This window comes from Eptesicus fuscus, chromosome 10 (genome assembly GCF_027574615.1).
Source record: "Eptesicus fuscus isolate TK198812 chromosome 10, DD_ASM_mEF_20220401, whole genome shotgun sequence".
Taxonomy (NCBI): Eukaryota; Metazoa; Chordata; class Mammalia; order Chiroptera; family Vespertilionidae; genus Eptesicus; species Eptesicus fuscus.
Window position 1 is genome coordinate 14,563,528 of NC_072482.1, and position 18,205 is coordinate 14,581,732.

The window sequence follows — 18,205 nt, forward strand, 5'->3', positions numbered from 1 at the left end:
TGTATAAATACTGGACATGAGAAAAAAATCCATAGAAGTGTCCGACAGATTTTTCGATACTTACCTCAGCAGAGCTGTGATACTGAATGAAGGTCGCCGAAATGGCGTGGCTGAACGGGTCTCCTGCCTTGGTTACCATGTCCTGCCTCACAAGAAGAGCCAGATCCACTAACTAGGAGACCAAAGCAATGGAAACAAAGTCAGAAAACTGGGAATAATAATCTATGTCACTGAAGTGGCAAACCAAAAAGCAGTACATTCCAAATGTTATTGAGAATATTGTCTGCCTAAAATTCTGTATTGTGGACATGAGCACATACTTTCATTGACTGGTATACAAATTTCCCATGAACAGAAATGATATGTTCTGATCTTCCAGTGGAGTGGTTCACAAACTTTATTTCATAATCACTAAGCAATCATTTTAAAATACAGATTTTTGGGCTTTAGGCATATGCTGCTTTATAGAGAATATTTTTAATATTGAAATTATACAAAGCCCTCATACTCTAATACAGTAGGTCTGCTCTGGGATGTAATCTAGGAATTTACATTTTAAACAAGAACCAAGGAGATGCTGATGCTTGTGGTCTAAAGACCATGTTAGAGGGTGGAGTCTAGACTCAGATTTTTGCACCCATTCAAATAGATTGAACATATTTAGAAAAGTATTTGAAGATCAAAACTAATCTCTAAACATCGAAGATGTATGCTTGGAATTCAATATTGAGAAAAATTATGTATGGTTTCATTTCTAGTTGGAATAGATTGCATGAAATAGTCACTTTTACCCTAACCACCATCAGAGCTGAGGATGCAAAGAAACATAATTGAACTAAATCTCTGAAAATGATAAGACTGTCATAGCAGAACTCATGTCTGTTCTCATCCCTGGTGGAGCAGCAGGTGGAGTAAGAACTGATCATGGACAGGGTTTAGGAGAAAGCAGCCATGTAAGGGCTGATATGACAGATTAGAATTCTTACCTGTGCCACAGTTTCATACGCTAAATATGCCAAAATTTCCATAGCGATAACATTGGGTTTTATCTCCATACTGCTACAGTCCAACCAGTCCCGAAATTTGGAGGCTTTTTTGGCTAGCCAATAAAAACAACAACAAAAACAGGTATAGAAAATTTAATTTTTGAAGTGCCTTTTTTGTTTTGTTTTGTTAATCCTCACTTAAGGGTATTTTTCCATTGATCTTTTAGAGAGAGGGAAAGAGAGAGGGAAAGACAGAAAGAAACATCTACGTGAGAGAAACACATTGATTGGCTGCCTCCGGAATGACCCTCCACCCACCCCATCCCCCACCAGGGCTGGGGAAGAGCCTACAAAAAAGGTATGTGACCTTGACCAGAATCAAACCCAGGACCCTTTGCTCCACATGCCGATGCAATGTCAACTGTGCCAAACCAGCTAGGGCTTTAACTGTTTTAATACTGCTAATTACTATCACAAAGTGAAAAATGTCTCTTGAAAATTGCATATGAAAGATAATGCATACAATATACAATGTTTTTGAAGTTTTATTAATCTACATATTCTAGCCCCAAGAAATTTCTTATGCATTGGGCCCTTTATTTTGTATTCATGATACATAACATAGTATACAAAGCCACTTAATGTTTAGCACTTTTTCCAATATGTCAGAAAGTTTTCAGTTAACAGTAGCTTATGTTATAACAATAGAAGAATTACTTGCTTGCCATAACTTTAACTTATTATTGGGGGGGGGGGGGGGGACCCTGCAAGAAAAAAAACCAACCTGTGATGAAAAAAGGAATATACAGAAATTGTACTTATAATACCTTTCAACATGTGTCTCTTATTAGAATAGGTTTAAGGTAGCGAATTTAGAATTAAATAGAATAAACTGATATCTGGCCTGATCTAATACTGTGGTTACATTTTCCTTGTTACAAAGATGTCCAAATTCTTAAACCTGACTCTCAGAACCATATGGACTAATCCAACCTGCCTTTATATTATTCCCTATGAAAATGTCACCTGGCCTTGAGTATAATCTCTCTGTGTTTAACCCTGTGATTGCCCTCCTATCATTCTTTATTCATATGAATCCTGCCCATACAGACCAAAGATATAGTTCCCCACTCTAGTCATTTACTGAATACTTATCAGCCATCCTTTCATGTCTGCTTATAGTTTCTCAAACCGTATTATAAGTTCTTTGTGGGCAAACACCATGGGTCTGTCTCTCAGTATATCTACCAATAAAATACACAGGGAACCTTCCACAAAATCTCTTTAAAGTGCCACAGTGCTAAGCAGAGTCTAACTAGATACAGGGCCTTCATTAGATATTACTAATTTAACTATTAACCTAGAGGGAAAAGATTGATAATGAAGATTTTATCATGTCTATAACATAATCGTCTTAAAAAAAAACCCAACAATTACTCTTTTGATTAATCTGGTCCCACAGGTCTATAAAACACTTAACAGTAACTCAAAGCATGATGTTTTGATCCTCACAGATACAGTCTTCATGGATTCCACATACAGAAGAGTTTTTTTCCTAAATAAATCACAGAAGACCTTAAGTCCTGCTATCGAAGCGCATATGCAAAGTTGTCAACTGTGGCAGAATTATGGTAATCCCCCTTAAAGCTATCTCCCTAAAGTAACCAATCTTCCAAATACTCTCTGACATGCAACATTCCATCTAACTAGTAAGCTGCAATAGCTCACAAACACTTGTTTAACATATGCGGAATACTTCTGAAGTTAACGTTAACAGGCAGCAATTTGGCAAGATCAATAAAATGTACCTTATTCATTTTTCCTTCTGACAGATTGTTCAAAACACAGAGACAGATATCTTGTGAGTATGCTCTAAAAAATTTATTTTAAAAGTGAGAGAAAGAATAGTTCTTAGTATGCCATCAGATCTGTTCACCTAAGCAACAGCATTAGAACTTTCTCTCTAGATTTTAAGCACTGAGAATACAGGGACAAGAATCATGTGTCCACCATTATATCCCCAGCACCCAGAACAATGCCTGGCATTAGCAGACTCACAATAAATATTTCTAGGAGAAATTAATGAAAAAATAAACAAACAAATGAAAGACATTTCTTCAATGGAAGGGTAGGCTGCAAACCTTTTTACACATCTAAAATAGCTACAGGGGCCCCATACACCCACTTGGGTAACTGCTATTCCAGCAGCAGGTGAAGATCTCTGAGCTAATTCCCTCCCTCCCAGTCACCTGGAGCAAAAGTGCACAGAGATGGACCCTCTCAGGGTATTGTTGGTTCCAGAAGAGGAGGCACAGAGGCTCTGAGTCATGATAGTTTGTTTCCATCAGGAAGTGAGGGGGCATCAGAATGGATGAGTTCCTTCTCCTTCACCCCTCTTCTCAATATATGAGGAGAAAAGGCAACCCTGGACACTGATCAACATTTAAATAGAATCCTGAAAAGTTGAAAGTTCTTAGGATTATTAGCTTTCTCATACTACCTGGGTTTTCAGTCCATGCTGGACAACGTTATATAATAATTTCACATAAAAATTTGAAGTTAGTCCTCATACATTTTTTTATCTTTCTCATCAATGATCACTAGATCACTAGCAAAACTCAAGTTTCTCCCAATTTTCCATTTTCTCCTCCCTGCATACTATTCTATTATTTCTAGCTCATCCCTTCTCACCAGTTTTTTTCATTCCTAATCCTTCCCACAGAGCCTCTTAGGTCACTCTGGAAATTTTCCTACAACTTTAATCTCTTCAAAATCACTGTTTTTTGAGTTACTTGAGAACAGTCTTCCTTAGAGGACATGGTTTTCCCTGGGATCTTTTATAGTAGAGGTTCTTTCTTTCTTTCCTTCTATAAATATTCAATGGTCAGCTATGGATTGCTAGCCTTTACATTTCCCCATATACCAGAGGGCCTGGAGGTAATACATCTTCGTTCTCTTAGTTTCTCCCACAGGGAAAATATAGAACAAGTGGATAGAATTCTTACCAACAATGCAGGCTAAAAGACAATGGAATCATGTTTTAACAAATAACTACTAGTCTACAATTTTCTACCCAACTAACCTATCATTTCAATATGAGGAAAAGCCCAGCTGGTGTAGTAGTGAGTATCAATCTATGAACCAAGAGATCACCGATTCAATTCCTAGTCAGGGCACATGCCTGGGTTGCAGGCTCAATCCCCAGTAGGGGGCGTGCAGGAGTCAGCTGATAGATGGTTTTCTCTCAAGGATGTTTCTGTCTCTGTATCCCTCTTCCTTCCTCTCTCTCTCTCAAAAAAAAAATCAATAAATATGAAGGGAATAGAAAGCCATTTTAAGACAAAAATGAGTGCTTTAACAAGGCTGAGAAGGCAAGTTTACATATTTACCAACTTTAAAAAATCTAACTCAGGGATGTGTATTAAAATATTAAAGGTGACAACTAAAATAATCGAAATAGGATACATAATATCCAAACTGGTTAAGGAAAATGGAATGAAGAACACTCAATTGGTCCAACAGAACAAAGAAAAGGAAGAAAAGTAAATAAAAAAGCACAGTAAATTTAAAAGATAAAACAAGACAGCATATATAAACCCAGATTATAATTACATCTAAATTAAATTCATCAATTAAAATACAAAAAGACCCTCAGATTGACTAAAAAGAAAACCTAGATATTTGTTTACAAAATCCACATATTAAACAAAAGGTTGAAAGAAAGGGGTTGGGAAAAGATTTATCAAATTATAACTGAATTAAAGCTTTGTAATTAAAGTTAATATCAGACTTTAAAAGACTTTAAGGGAAACAACTATTGACATATAAATATAAAACAAAAGACTAGTGAATTTGACCAGTATCCCAATTCTACAACTTAACTTCAGCCTATAAAGTTATAGACTTGTTATCTTAAAATGCATCAGTAGCCCTGGCCGGTGTGGCTCAGTTGGCTGCAGCATTGTCCTGTACACCAAAATGTGGCAGGTTTGATTTCCGATCAGGGCTCATACCCATGTTGCATGCAGCAGGCAACAGATCTATGTTTCTCTCTCACATCAATGTCCCTCCCTCCCTCCCTCCCTCCCTCCCTCCCTCCCTCCCTCCTTTTTTCCTTACCCTACCTTCCCTTCCTCTCTCTAAGATCAATTAAAAAAATATTTTAAAGAGAGAGAAAAAAAGATAAAACACAGCAGTAGTCCCAATTCATGAATGCTATGATCAACTACTTAAGAGGACATATCTATCACAGTTCCTATATCCCAGTAGTTTATCAGAAGGGGAGGAAGGAAGAGGGCCCAACAGTCTGACCAGTGTGGGTATCAGCTCTGAATCTGCTGCTCCCTTGGATTCAGCATTCCCAACCACAGCACTTTGGCATATAAAACAGATTCTCCCACTAAGGTTTCATAATGAAGCACCCATGGGTAACATATAAAGAAACATTTTTAAAGGCCCTAGTCTCTCTTCTTTAAATTAAAAAAAAATTTAAGCATAATATACTGTTTATACTATAATTATTTTGTAAAGAAAGAAAATATATTAACTTTTAACCTGATACAGTCTATTATTGAATTACAAACAAAAAAGTGGAGTTATTAAAACTCTATCAAATGAAAGATGTATTAGAACACTTCAATGACTCTATGTTTTAATGTGAAAATAGCACTTCTGTTCCTTTAAGTGAATTAAATTTAAAATATGATTTTAAAAAATAGTTCAATAGCACTAAATGTTACTTTATAAACTGGAGATTTATACTTATAAAAGACTTGAATGCCATTTTTAAACCTAAAAATTACAATACAAAAACCTTTCATTTGCTGAAATTGCCATGATCTGAAGTGTCATTTACTTAATGCTTCACAGATGTATGATGCCAAATTGTTAGTCAGACTGCAAAGTATATTTAGTTAGGAAAAAAATCTTCCAAAACATGTTTTCCTATATTTTACTGACATTTACATGCGGCACTATTTGAAATGTGTCATTTATTTGCACTTTATGATCTATAAATGAAGCTCTCATTTTCTTTTTCCAACTCAAATACGTTGTTATTGTGACCACATAATAGCTCTTTGTTTAAAGACACCATTGTGTGTATAATCCTTCAAACCAGGGTCATGTGCCACTTCGTCAGATTTTTAACTGGACTTTTCATCACACTTACTCTTTGACCTTTACCCCAAGAGTCTTAGTCATCACTGAACTGTTACTGGGAGGATGTTTTGCTACACAATTGAGCCCCCTATTTATCATGGGCCTTAATGTACTTGTAGTAAGCCTGTGTGCATTGTCAGGACAGTACTAATTTACCACCAGGTCAGTATTACAAGAGCACGAATAAAGAAATTTGGCTAATAGGGACAAAGATGGAAGAGACCATTGGTCTGTCTTGTGGCAATATGAGTATGCGTAAATAAATGGAAAATTTGGTATCTATTAATATGTATAAAGGGCTTTTAAATGTCATTACTGTACCAAGAGAGTCCATTATGGATCAAGTACAATCAGCAATACTAGAGCAAATATGACTAAGAAACTGAAATGAAAAATGGGAATATTAAGACAAAGGAATTTTTCTGACTATGTGAATAATTAACATAGCTCTCTGTGTATTACTCAGACCCTTTAAAATCTCTTACTACTATTAATTGCAAAACAGTAGAGTGGGGTAAAATCTTTTATAGGCTCCCCAACAATGCGGAGGCTGTTTCTGTAGCAGTTATAACTATGCATATATTAAATTCACCAATTTCCAAGGAACAGATTGTGTCATTCTTTGCTATATCTGTAACACACACTCTCTTAAACATATAATGAAGTAAAGTTAAAGGCTTACTTACAGAAACTCAATTGTCGACTTTCACAGAATTCTGCATATTGGGCTGAATCCATAATTCGAGTTTGTCTTTCTGCTCTCTAATAGATAAAAATAAAAAGGCACAAAAATACTTTGAAGCAACTAGACTATTGTATATGTTTTCACAGCTAAAACTTAGAATTGAAGTTCCATGTTCCTTGCCTTACTCTTGGCGAATAGATTAGCACTACCCAAAATATCATGACACATAAAATTAAAAGTAACAGTTTTGAAGCTTGTTTCTTTTGGAAATAAAGTTTAAAATACCATTTTCCACTCCTCTGTTATTGTCATTATAGTGGAAGAGGAAACCAAAGGACCTCACTTCTCAGATTGTGCACTTCTAAATTTTCTAAAGTGTACCCTCCTTTAATTAAAAGAAAAAAAAAAAAGAAAGAAAACTGTGAGAAGACAATAACCAGTCACTTATGAAAATTGTTATTAATGATTACGGTCCATCTGCCCTGAAGCTGGGATTTTTAAATATTAAATAGGAGTCAACAAATGGGGTCCATAGATTTCCCTTCAGTTAGAACATGAAGCCAGAGCTAACAAATCCATATTTTAAATTGCAAAGAAAATAAAGAAAAAGGTAAACACAACACAAATCCTTTCATCTGAGTCCAGGTATGACTCACAGTTTGGTATAGCTTCACTCGTGGGTTTCTGATTCAGTAGAGCAGATGTTTGCTGCTTCATTGTCCCACACGAGGTAGGATAATTATAATTCACCCACAGTTTGGTGGGAAAGAATACGACCGCTTCCGCTTCCTTGGCAAGGGAAGCATTTTGAAATGAGACAGGCTGGTACTTCTTGGAATGAATTTCTGGCCAGTAAAGGAAAAAAATTCCCTGAGATTTTAATTTCTTTTCTGCTTTGGAAGGACTTTCAGCAAGTTTTCTTTATCATAGTTGTTGGAGTACATAAGTACCACTTACAATGTCTGTGGATATTTTTATATCTTTTAAAACTAAAATTATTCTGTTTTTCATTTCATTTGATTGGGGGGAGTGATCAACTTAACTCCAATGATATATCAGTTGATGGGATGAGTAATGGTACACCAGTTTTGGCTCAATACAGAAAAGATATACATGGGGTTGTGGGAGGCAAGTTAACATTTACTAACTACTGTAGTTCCTTCTAAGCCCACTGAGTACTTTACCCCTTCTTTCTCTTCCTTCCCTCCCTCTTTTTTCTTTCCTTTTTAATCTCCCCGCACATACAAACACATATATGCACTGACACAAAACAAGACTTTTGTTTATTTACCCTGTAGTTCAAGTATCCTTTCTGAGCACATGCAAGTAAATATTATACACACACACACACACACACACACACACACACACGTATGTATGCATCCTCGTGTGTGGATATGAAACATCATGGTCCTTAATGGTATAATACTTGGTGAATTTTTATGTACTTAGAAGTATTTTTTGATATGTGAATGCATGATTTAGTTTTGTCCTTTTTAAACGTATCTAAAACAACATTCTTTGCTACTGGAGAATAGGAAGTAAGGATGGGGTAATTTTTGTGTTTTGAACATAAATCAATTACTATTGTGTTTATAAATACTTCAAAGGCTGATAATACTCTGACATGTCTGTCTGTCTGTCTGAGTTTGACTATAGCAGGAACTTCTCAGGTTTGAATTTCTAGAAAATATCTGACATGGTAAATAAACAAACATTCACAGAATGAACAAGTGCTACCAGTTTAGTCTGAATCAGGGAAAATGGCTAACACCATAACGTAGCCAGTCTTTTAAATAGTAATTATCCAGCATTACTATTGGTCTTCTTTGCTACTCTCCAGCTAGGCAGCCTCATCCACCCAACACGTGCTGGACAGAAAGGGCTTAGATAAGCATGAAAAAGACAAAGTTCTGAACGGGATCCTTAAGATGAACTTTTCTTCTACCAAGTTGAATAATCAAGATTTGACTTTTACAACTATGCTTAGGTCACTGATGTCCCAGCAGTAAGGATTTCTAGAAATGGGAGTGGGAGTACTGATCCTAAGAGGTTAAGGCTGCCAGGCTGCCAGCTGTAATTGAGGTGTGTGGCTAGCTGGAAGATTCTGAGCTGCAAAGCCTATCATCTGACTACATTTAAGAGACACTAAAAGCCTTTCAACGATTACAGCTAGCTTCATTCCTTTTCCACACTGTCTTCAGTGTCTGTTCTCTTTTCTTCATTTAGCATCTTAGTTTGATTTCAATTCCTCTGTCACCTAAGCAGTAACCTTAGATCTGCGGAGTCCCATGAAGCTGGCCCTCGGGCAATGCATGGAACCATTCACTAAGTGCCTAGCACACAGCAAACAGTGCAAAGCAGTTAATTCAACAGCAAAGATTTACAGGCATACAAAATGGTGGCATGTTAGAGCTAGAGGGTGGCTTAACTTTCACCTTGTTCCATCCTCTAATTTTAAGGATAAGGAAATTGAGGTTCAGAGAGAAGTCAGAAGCCGAGGCCTACTGATTCCTGAGCCAGCCTAGTTTCATTATAAAAAGCTGTCTCTAACCTGTAGTACTTTATACCTCCAATAATTCTCCTTGGAATTCTGTAAACTCTATACACTGTGTTACTAAAACATGTTCTGTAGCCCCTTTAATTAATATGCCCAAACTGTTCATGAGAAAATAAAATTAGTGGGGTCCTGGTTCAACAAAGAAGGCACATCCCGGGGATCACACAGTACAGAGTGCACAGGTTGTGATGGACCTGACAATGTACTGGATGCTGCAAAGGTGCCACAGGTGTGTGGAGTCACTGTTTCTCTTCAACCTTCTGGGAGCCACACAAGGCAGGGGCACAAGACCCCAGAGGTAGTATCTGGCTAAAAGTTGCCTTGTCCATTGACCTTGGTGCATCATGAAAATATCATTTCCTATGTGAGCCACGGCCTGGAAAAGCATGCACACTGCTCAGAGCGTGTTCCAGTGAGCTCAACATGAAATCAGACACAACCTGGGATATGAGGATGATGAGGGTGACGCTTCTCTCTTCCCCATGAATTGTTTTAAATAACCAAAAAAGAGAGACCAATATGGCCTTATTGAAGAATTACCACCATTCAGCATCTGCTTATACTACCTCCTGTCCTTACACTATCACCTTAAGTCCTGGGAAAGAAAGGAAATACCTAACCTTCATGGACTCTGTGTTCTTTAAAAACAGTAACTGTGTTTTGCTTCTATAATCAAGTATTGGCCAATGTTTAGCTTGGATTTACTGGGCCTCAGTAAATGTTTGCTGGCTCGCTGAATGACTGGGCAGATGGATTGACGGATTGAGGCAAAAGAAATGCATATAAATTCTTGTTGGCTGATCTAAAATCAGAAACTGTAATATCAGTAATCAAACTGTATGAATTCCAGAGAGGGTAGGTAGTCTTTTTAACCAAAGACCCATAAAAAATCAAGACACTGGCCAACGATTAAATTAAGTTTGGCTTTTATTTTCTATGTTGTTCTATTTCCACTTTCCCTCTGCTCTATGCAGATGACCTGTTCTAATCCCCATGGAAGCACACACTGGCCGTCCTGTTTTACTCCTGCCACAGTAAAAAAAAATCTCTGGAAAAGATGCAAGAGGTAAAAATCACAAACCTAGTAAAACAGCATGATCAGAATAACAATGCCTACTCTTTACATATAGCGACATCATAACCTTTAAGATAAACAGCTAATTTAAAGCATACAGTTCATAAAGTAAAACTTGGGTCCTAAATGACCTACTCTGTGGTATATCACTGAATCATCAGAGTAAGTTTATCATAGTGTTTATTCATACTGAACGTTCTCCAATTACTCAGTGTTCTTCTGATCTCAGACTGCCACATGAATGTAAGGTCACCGCTGGGGTAGTCAGCTCCCGTATCTGTGAGTCCAGTTGTCATCTGTCAGCTCCACCCACTCCGTGGCTTCTTTGGGCATCAGCAGTGCTCTTTTTCTTTCTTTCTTTTTTTTAAATTAAATTTATTGGGGTGACATTGGTCAACATCAACATATAGGTTTCAGGTGTGGGTTTCTACGTTATAAAATCTGTATATTGTGCCATGTGCCCACCACCCAAAGTAGCAGTGCTCTTGAACACTCAAAAATGTGCTACACACTCAGAGGTTTTTCTGAAATGGAACTTCACTAGTGTTACCATACGGCAAAGGATTACCATATAGGGGCAGAAATAGAAAAATTACTTTTGAAAGAATTACTTCTAAAATTTTCTAAACACTCAACAATATTTTTAACATGAATTGGAATGGCTCTTAAAAATGTAAACCAGAATAAGTTATGTTAATTGTTTACTCATCTCACTACCAAGAAGTTAAAGCCTTTTCTGGTTATTGTAAAATAAATATTGTAAGAAAGGCGAATGCCATGCCAGATGAACTTTTTTTTGGGTCCTACCTAAATGAAAACAGGGAAGCAAATATCTCTATGATGCAGTACCTACTACCATTTGTGTTTGTTTAATCTTGAACACAGCAGACGCTTAGTATATATTTGTTAATTTAAATTTTTGGTTAAAGTTTTTATTTCAATTAATGTGAAATTGGTTGTATCTTTGAATAAGCCTTTCAGCGTGACAGGCAGCGTCTGCCCTGCTGGCACCAGTTTGCGTCCTTGCGTCCCAGGCTGGAGGACTTACGCGGCACGCAGTTCATTTCCATCCTCCACAGGTGTTCACTGAGGCGTATGTAGGTTATAGAAGCTCTGTGCTGGCATATCTCTTGGCAGCTTTTCAAGACACATGACATTTATCTTTCCTCAGCAATACTGAATCACAGAACATAACTTTTAAACCAAGATGAAAGTTTCTCTGCTCTCACTTCCACCTCAGATTTAAAAAAACAATCTTATTTTGATTACTCTTAGAAGTCTTACATTGGAAATGCAAAGTCCTTCCTGCACGAAAAAGGCAAAATGCCAGTGGTAACCTACCACCTACTTCATGTTAGACAGAAATGGTTGCTGGACTTGAAAACTTCAGATGGAGGAGTGGTGGGCAGCGGCAGCCAGCAACCCGGCAACATGTGAATTATGGCATAGCATGTGTGTTCATGTATGTTGTGCTCTGTTGGCAGCAGGACACTAACAGATCAGTGAACATCACAGAACGGTGAACAAAATGAGAAACCATATCCCCAACGCACAGTAAAGAAGAGAACTGAGGTGCAGGAAGGTTAAGGGTTTACCGAGATTGTAAACCAGGAGGGTACTGGTTCTGCTGCTGGGTCAGTTCGTAACTGAAGATTCCCCTACGCAAGAGTCAAGTGAGTCTCCCTTGAACCATTCGGTGGACTTTCATTGCCGTTATGCCGCTGCCCAGCTCATCATTTGGGCCTGGAGTACTGCAACAGGTTCCTAGCTGGTTCCTTCCACATTTTTAAGCTCCCAGCCCATCTGGGCACAACAATGTTAAACAGAAACAGAGAAAAGGCCTCAGCACACAGCAAGACCTCCCCCATCTCCATCCCACACCACTCTCACTCTCTGCATCATAAACTGAAACAAATGGCTCTCACCATCAAATTCAAGTTCAAATGCTTGGTCTACTAGTATAAATGCAGACATAATCTGACCCATTCTAGGTAGGCAGACATTATTCTCACTAAAATGTGACATAAAGTATAATATATATATTATACTTTAAATAGTATTTATCTCTGTTGGTAGTTCCAGGAAATTTACTTTTGCAGTTACACATTTCAGTACTGTCTTAATTTTTTTCTTTGCTTTCTCCCTGTCATCCTTTGCCATATCCCTCATTGCTGTCCCCTGCCCCTCCTTCATTACTGTGCTGGCCATTTCCTCTCCCACCCACATGGCAATTTAATGCCTTCCCTTCCAGGATAGGTACCACCTCCTCTAGAAAGTTTTCCCTGAAGGTCCCAAGTGACATGATTTCTCTCTTCTGAAACATATTTCTTCTTATACATAGCATTATTCTCCTGCACTTTCCTATGTGTGCTACTTTTGTCTCTCCTAAGAAAATTATAGCTGTAAGAATGTATTAACGGAAAAAGCAAGTTGTTAATTAGAATGTAGGCACCTAGATCCAGCTTATGTTTAAACACACAGAGACACACCACACAACGAGTGTGCAAATGTTTAGAAGCATATATATTATACTTTAAATAGTATTTATCTCTGGGGGTAGTTCTAGGAAATTTACTTTGCAGTTATACATTTCAGTACTGTTTTAATTTTTTTCTTAAGCGAATTACAATCAGAAAATAACTTTAAATAAAAAATCTTTCCCCTTGAGTTAATTTTGCTTGACTTACAGAGGTCATTAAATAAATGTCCACACACAAAAATAATCAAGAGGCAGAAAATCACAGAGAGAAGCACATGCTTGGATAGATGTTCACGAGACAATATGAATATGTTACTGCAATATGGAGCGAGTCAGCTCAAAATCCTGACTGATGTAATCTTCAAATCAAATGTTTATTTAAGTTTGACCCAGAATTTTCTCTGAATTATATAACTGAATAAACATATTTTGTAGCCTAAACAGTAAAGGTTTCCATTGGTGCTAATTTGTTCTCCCAGTGATTTTTTATAATTTACCAATTTTGTGTGTCTAAGGTATTAAGACTGTATTAATCACATGAAGTTTCCTAAAGAAATAACTGTGGAGTCCAGGAGGACATTCAAAGGATTTAAAAGGAATTTTGTGCTAAAAACAAGTGAGTAATTCTCAGTAAGTACAAAGCATTAGTGATTATGAAACACACAAAGGGATATTTGTGAAATTAGTTCATAACAGAGTTGTTTCAAAATATTGGATTTTTGGGGTCTATATTAATCAATGTAACTATAAAAGTTTTTTCTTTTCTCTATATTTTAAACTATCAAGAGTGAGGATAAATTGGTTGTATAAGGAAAATACAGTTTTTATTAAAATAAAAATACATTTAAAATTGGCTTAATGTCTGTTTAAAAATTTTAAATATGGATTTATTAAACTAGTAGTGGGGAAAATTATACGCAATAAAATATTTCCTGTCCTGGGATAGAATGTGTGCTAAGAAAAGTGTCATTTTTTTTCCCCAATAACCTAGTACCATACAACCCAAAGCCGAGTTTAACTGTCAATCTCCATGTGGTGTTAGTACTAATTTTTACTAATGTTCTCCTTAAACTGCAAACATGCTCTGTAATAACTAAGCTGGCAAATAATATGAAAAGCTATATGCATTTCTGCCCAAACTAGTTCTTAACGTAATAGAAGACTGACATCTTTTTTTATTTTCCTAATTGAGGATACTGTATCCCATTCTTGTGGTTTTTATTTGGCTGTATTTCTAAAAGTGAACATACTAGGTTAATATGTGTAAGCTCTTTAGGTATTCTGAATAACTAAAAATTCTCATTGTTTATGTCATATCCGGATGAGATGAGATGGTTTTAGAGTCTAGCAAATACACAAGGATACAGTTAAATATTTTGGTCATTTAGAGTAAAGCTTCACAACACTGCCTGAAAAATATGTGTAGAAAGCCACTATTACACAAAATTCAGTTCATACTTTCTCTTTATTCTTGAGTTATACTGTAGACCATTCCATTTTGATGTAGCCAAGATCACATTCTCAAGCAGTTTAACATGCACACCGAACCGAGGCTGTCTTCACTTAGGTACAGGGAAGGTCTGGCTCTTTTAAAATAAAATGCTGCTAAGGGGAAGCCTGTCAGTGCAGCCTGGAGGGCTCTCACCATTCTCCCCAAGGATACATGGAGCTCTGCACAGAGCAAGAGAGGGTCCTGCTGAGTTTTTCAATAAGGATTTTTTTCCTTTGAAAATAAGGTTTTATCTTAGATTACTTCATCAGTTTAATTCCCTCTAAGCAAGTCCAACCAGCTATATCTTTAAAATATATCTGGAATAAACCACTTCATCTCCTTCCACCTTCACTGCTACTGCTCTGGTCCAGGCCATCACTGCCATCTCTCCCCTGGATAAATGAATTATCTCCTAATGGATGCTCCTACCTCCACTTACCCTCTTCTGCTACCCAACACTGCATAACAGCCAGAGTAATCTTTTAAGAAATAAAAACTTGACCATACCATCCTATCTAATAAAAGAATAATATTCAAATTAACCATTACTCTGCTACAGACACAAGCCACGCCCACCAGCCAATCAGGAGCAAGTATGCAAATAAACCCAACCAAGATGGCTGTGGCCACGAAGAGAGCAGGAAGCTTGGGTTTCCCTGGCAATGGAGGAAGCCAAGCTTTCCACACACCCTGGCCACCCCAGGCCTCCACTCAAGGCTACAAAGTTTCAATTATAGATGATAAATAAATCCCAACAAAATGGCGGCAGCCATGGAGCTGGAGAGAGCAGGAGGCTTGAGTTGCCCTCAGCCAAGCTTCTGCAGCCCTGGCCAGCCTTGGACTGCACTGAAGGCTACAAAGCTTCAATTATAGAAGATAAATAAATCCCAACAAAAATGGCTGCAGCCATGGAGCAAGCAGGAAGCTTGGCTCCACTAAAGGCTACAAAGTTTCAATTATAGAAGATAAATAAATCCCAGATACCAGGGCCTCGCTTGGGTCACCAGGGGGCGTGGCCGGCCTGCAAACCACCACAGGCCCCTCACCCAGGCCACCCCACCCTTTAAGGGAACCCCCATCCTGATCCAGGGCACCCTTCAGGGCAAACCAGCCGGCCCCCACTCATGCACCAGGCCTCTATCCTATCTAATGAAATATTTATATGCAAATTGACCATCACTCCAACACAGAAGATGGCAGCCCCTATGTGGTCAAAGATTCTGCCCACATGTGGACACAAGATGGCCACCACAAGATGGCCAGCAGGGGAGGGCAGTTGGGGTGGGATCAGGCCTGTAGGGGAGGGCAGTTAGGGGTGACCAGGACTGCAGGGAAGGGAAGTTAGGGGCAAACAGGCTGGCAGGGGAGAAGTTAGGCATCAATCAGGCTGGCAGGGGAGTGGTTAGGGGGTGATTAGTCTGGCAGGCAGAAGCAGTTAGGGGCAATCAGGAAGGCAGGCAGGCGAGCAATTGGGAGCCAGCAGTTCTGGATTGTGAGAGGGATGTCCAACTGCCCGTTTAGGCCTGATCCTACTGGGATTTGGTAGTCCCTCACTACCCTCCTGCCGGCCTGGTCATCCCACGCAGCCTGCTTGTTCAGTTGTTTGGTCGTCCCTCACTAACCCCCCTGCTGGCCTGGTTGTAGGCAGCAATCTTGTGAGAGCATGAGTGTTAATTTGCATAATACCTCTTTATTATATAGGATAGCAGCTCCCCCCAAGTCACTCTCTATCCATACCCTGATTCATTTTTCTTCATAACTCTTTCAACCATCCACCACAATTATATTATGTATTTATTTGTTGATTGTCTAGTTCTCCCCAAGTAGAATGTAACTTCTTTGATGGCAGAAACTAAGTCTATTTTATTCACTGCTAAATCCCCAAAGTCTCTTATAGAACTTGACACAGTACGTATCCCCTATATTCTATATCACATAAAGTGAATATCTCTAAGGCAGGGTTTCTAAATCCTGACATTATTCACATCTTGGGCTGAAGAACGCTTTGTTGTGGGGACTGTCCTGGGCACTGTAGTAGGGTGTTAAACAGCACAGCATTTCTGACCTCTACCTACTAGAAGCTAAGAGCATGTGCCCACTATTCTCTGGTTTGTGAAAACCAGAATTGTCTTCAAACATTGCCAAATGTTCCCTGGGGGCAAAAATCACATCCAAATGAGAACCATGAGTCTAAGGGGCAGGGGACTAACACTGGGCAACTCCACCCTATGTGCCAGATGCCTGTGTGGTCCTTTACATGACCTCTTCTAATTCTTCCAGATAGGACTGAATTGCAGGGAAATACTGCAGATATGATTCCTATTTTAAAAATGAAGAAACTATGGCTCAGATATATTAAGTAACTTGGCTGAGGTTGCTAAGCAGGTAAGGTATGCTGCAACCTGAAACCAGGTCTGTTTTACTCCAAAGTCTATGCTCTTTTTACTATATGAACCTCATAAGTGAAAGTGTCAAAAGCAGAGATACTCTGACAGAGGTGAGGGAAGGGGATTAGAGTCCTCCAATTTTCTTTCTCCTTTGACAGGTATTTATCAATGAAACACCCAAAACTGTAGAACAGAATGAAAACCACCGGCCCTTCAAGGAACTAGCACTGCCTGTCTCCCTTTATATCTGGTTTCAAAACAGAGGCCATTTCACATAGGGGATGCACAGCATAAGATACTGAAGGAACAATTAATCCCCACACCTTAGTCAGAGTGATCTTTAAAATGTAATCATGTCCTACATTTCTATCAACTCCCTCCTTGCTTCTGATATCGTGGTCTGTTGCAACAATGACAGACTTATCTGTGGAGCACGTACGAAGGAGTGCTCCTGACACATAGACCCGAACAAATGCTGCTACTTCAGCCCTCCTCAGCCAATATAGTAAGACCTGCCCTCACCTCTAATCAGAATCCTGCCCCTGTGTGAAAACTGTAATAGTGCTGTCAGAAATGTTTAGGGCTGTAGAGATAACTGGCTCACGGAAGGATTACAATGACCAGTTATAGTCTTCATTACCTATAATATATGCTGATAGTTTCACTCTCTCTGTTTATAAAATATTTTAAAAACTGGCTCTTCATATATTGAACCTTAAGCATTCTAACTAAGAAGGTATTCATTTAGAAATTTTCAATTGCAGGAAAATACAGCTGTAAACAAACTCTGAAAGAGATGCAGATGTCAAAAGATGTTTAACAGTAAATCTGAATCACTCATGTTTTAAAATTCAACAAGAAGATGACACTATGAAAAGATGAACAATGAAGTCCATTACATTACGCACCAGTGAAGAAATGAAGTCACCAGTCTAGAAAAATCCTCAAGGGAAGATACTATGAAGGAAAAATAGGCTTTTACAACTGGACATCATGTGAGTTAAGATTAGAAACCAAATGAAATTGTTTGTTCCCCTAAAGAGAATGTTCTTAATCATTTTAAAGCTGAAGTTTCTTTTCTCATGATTAGCTGAGTTGTTTTCATGAGTCAGAAATGAGCAAGTTCATCAATAGAAATCTGCCACAGAGACTGATCTAGCTGAAAGCACGAGTTATCACAAAACAAAAGAACACGATTTCCTGAAAATGCCAAAATTTAATCACTGAACAACACACACAACAGAAACAGACTTGACCAAATACGACTATAGTGAGAATACAACAGAGAATAATGAGATACAACTGCTATCCTAATTGTGTTGCTTCAAATGTAATAAATGCAAATTCCTCAATACTTAACAGGAAGTAGCAGAAATGTCTA

General features: G+C 38.2%; 1 protein-coding gene across 5 annotated transcripts in view; it reads right to left on the bottom strand.

Annotated features, from left to right (window-relative positions):
* SUPT3H (SPT3 homolog, SAGA and STAGA complex component) overlaps window positions 1–18,205 on the bottom strand; it is a 433,324-nt gene that overhangs the window by 91,484 nt on the left and 323,635 nt on the right. For all 5 annotated transcript variants that reach the window (XM_028127963.2, XM_054722655.1, XM_054722656.1 and 2 more), the window contains 3 exons: window positions 6,833–6,908; window positions 987–1,099; window positions 65–172 (listed from right to left, as the gene is read on the bottom strand). In XM_028127963.2, coding sequence (XP_027983764.2) covers window positions 65–172; window positions 987–1,099; window positions 6,833–6,908 — 297 coding nt within the window. The remainder of the gene's footprint in view (window positions 1–64; window positions 173–986; window positions 1,100–6,832; window positions 6,909–18,205) is intronic.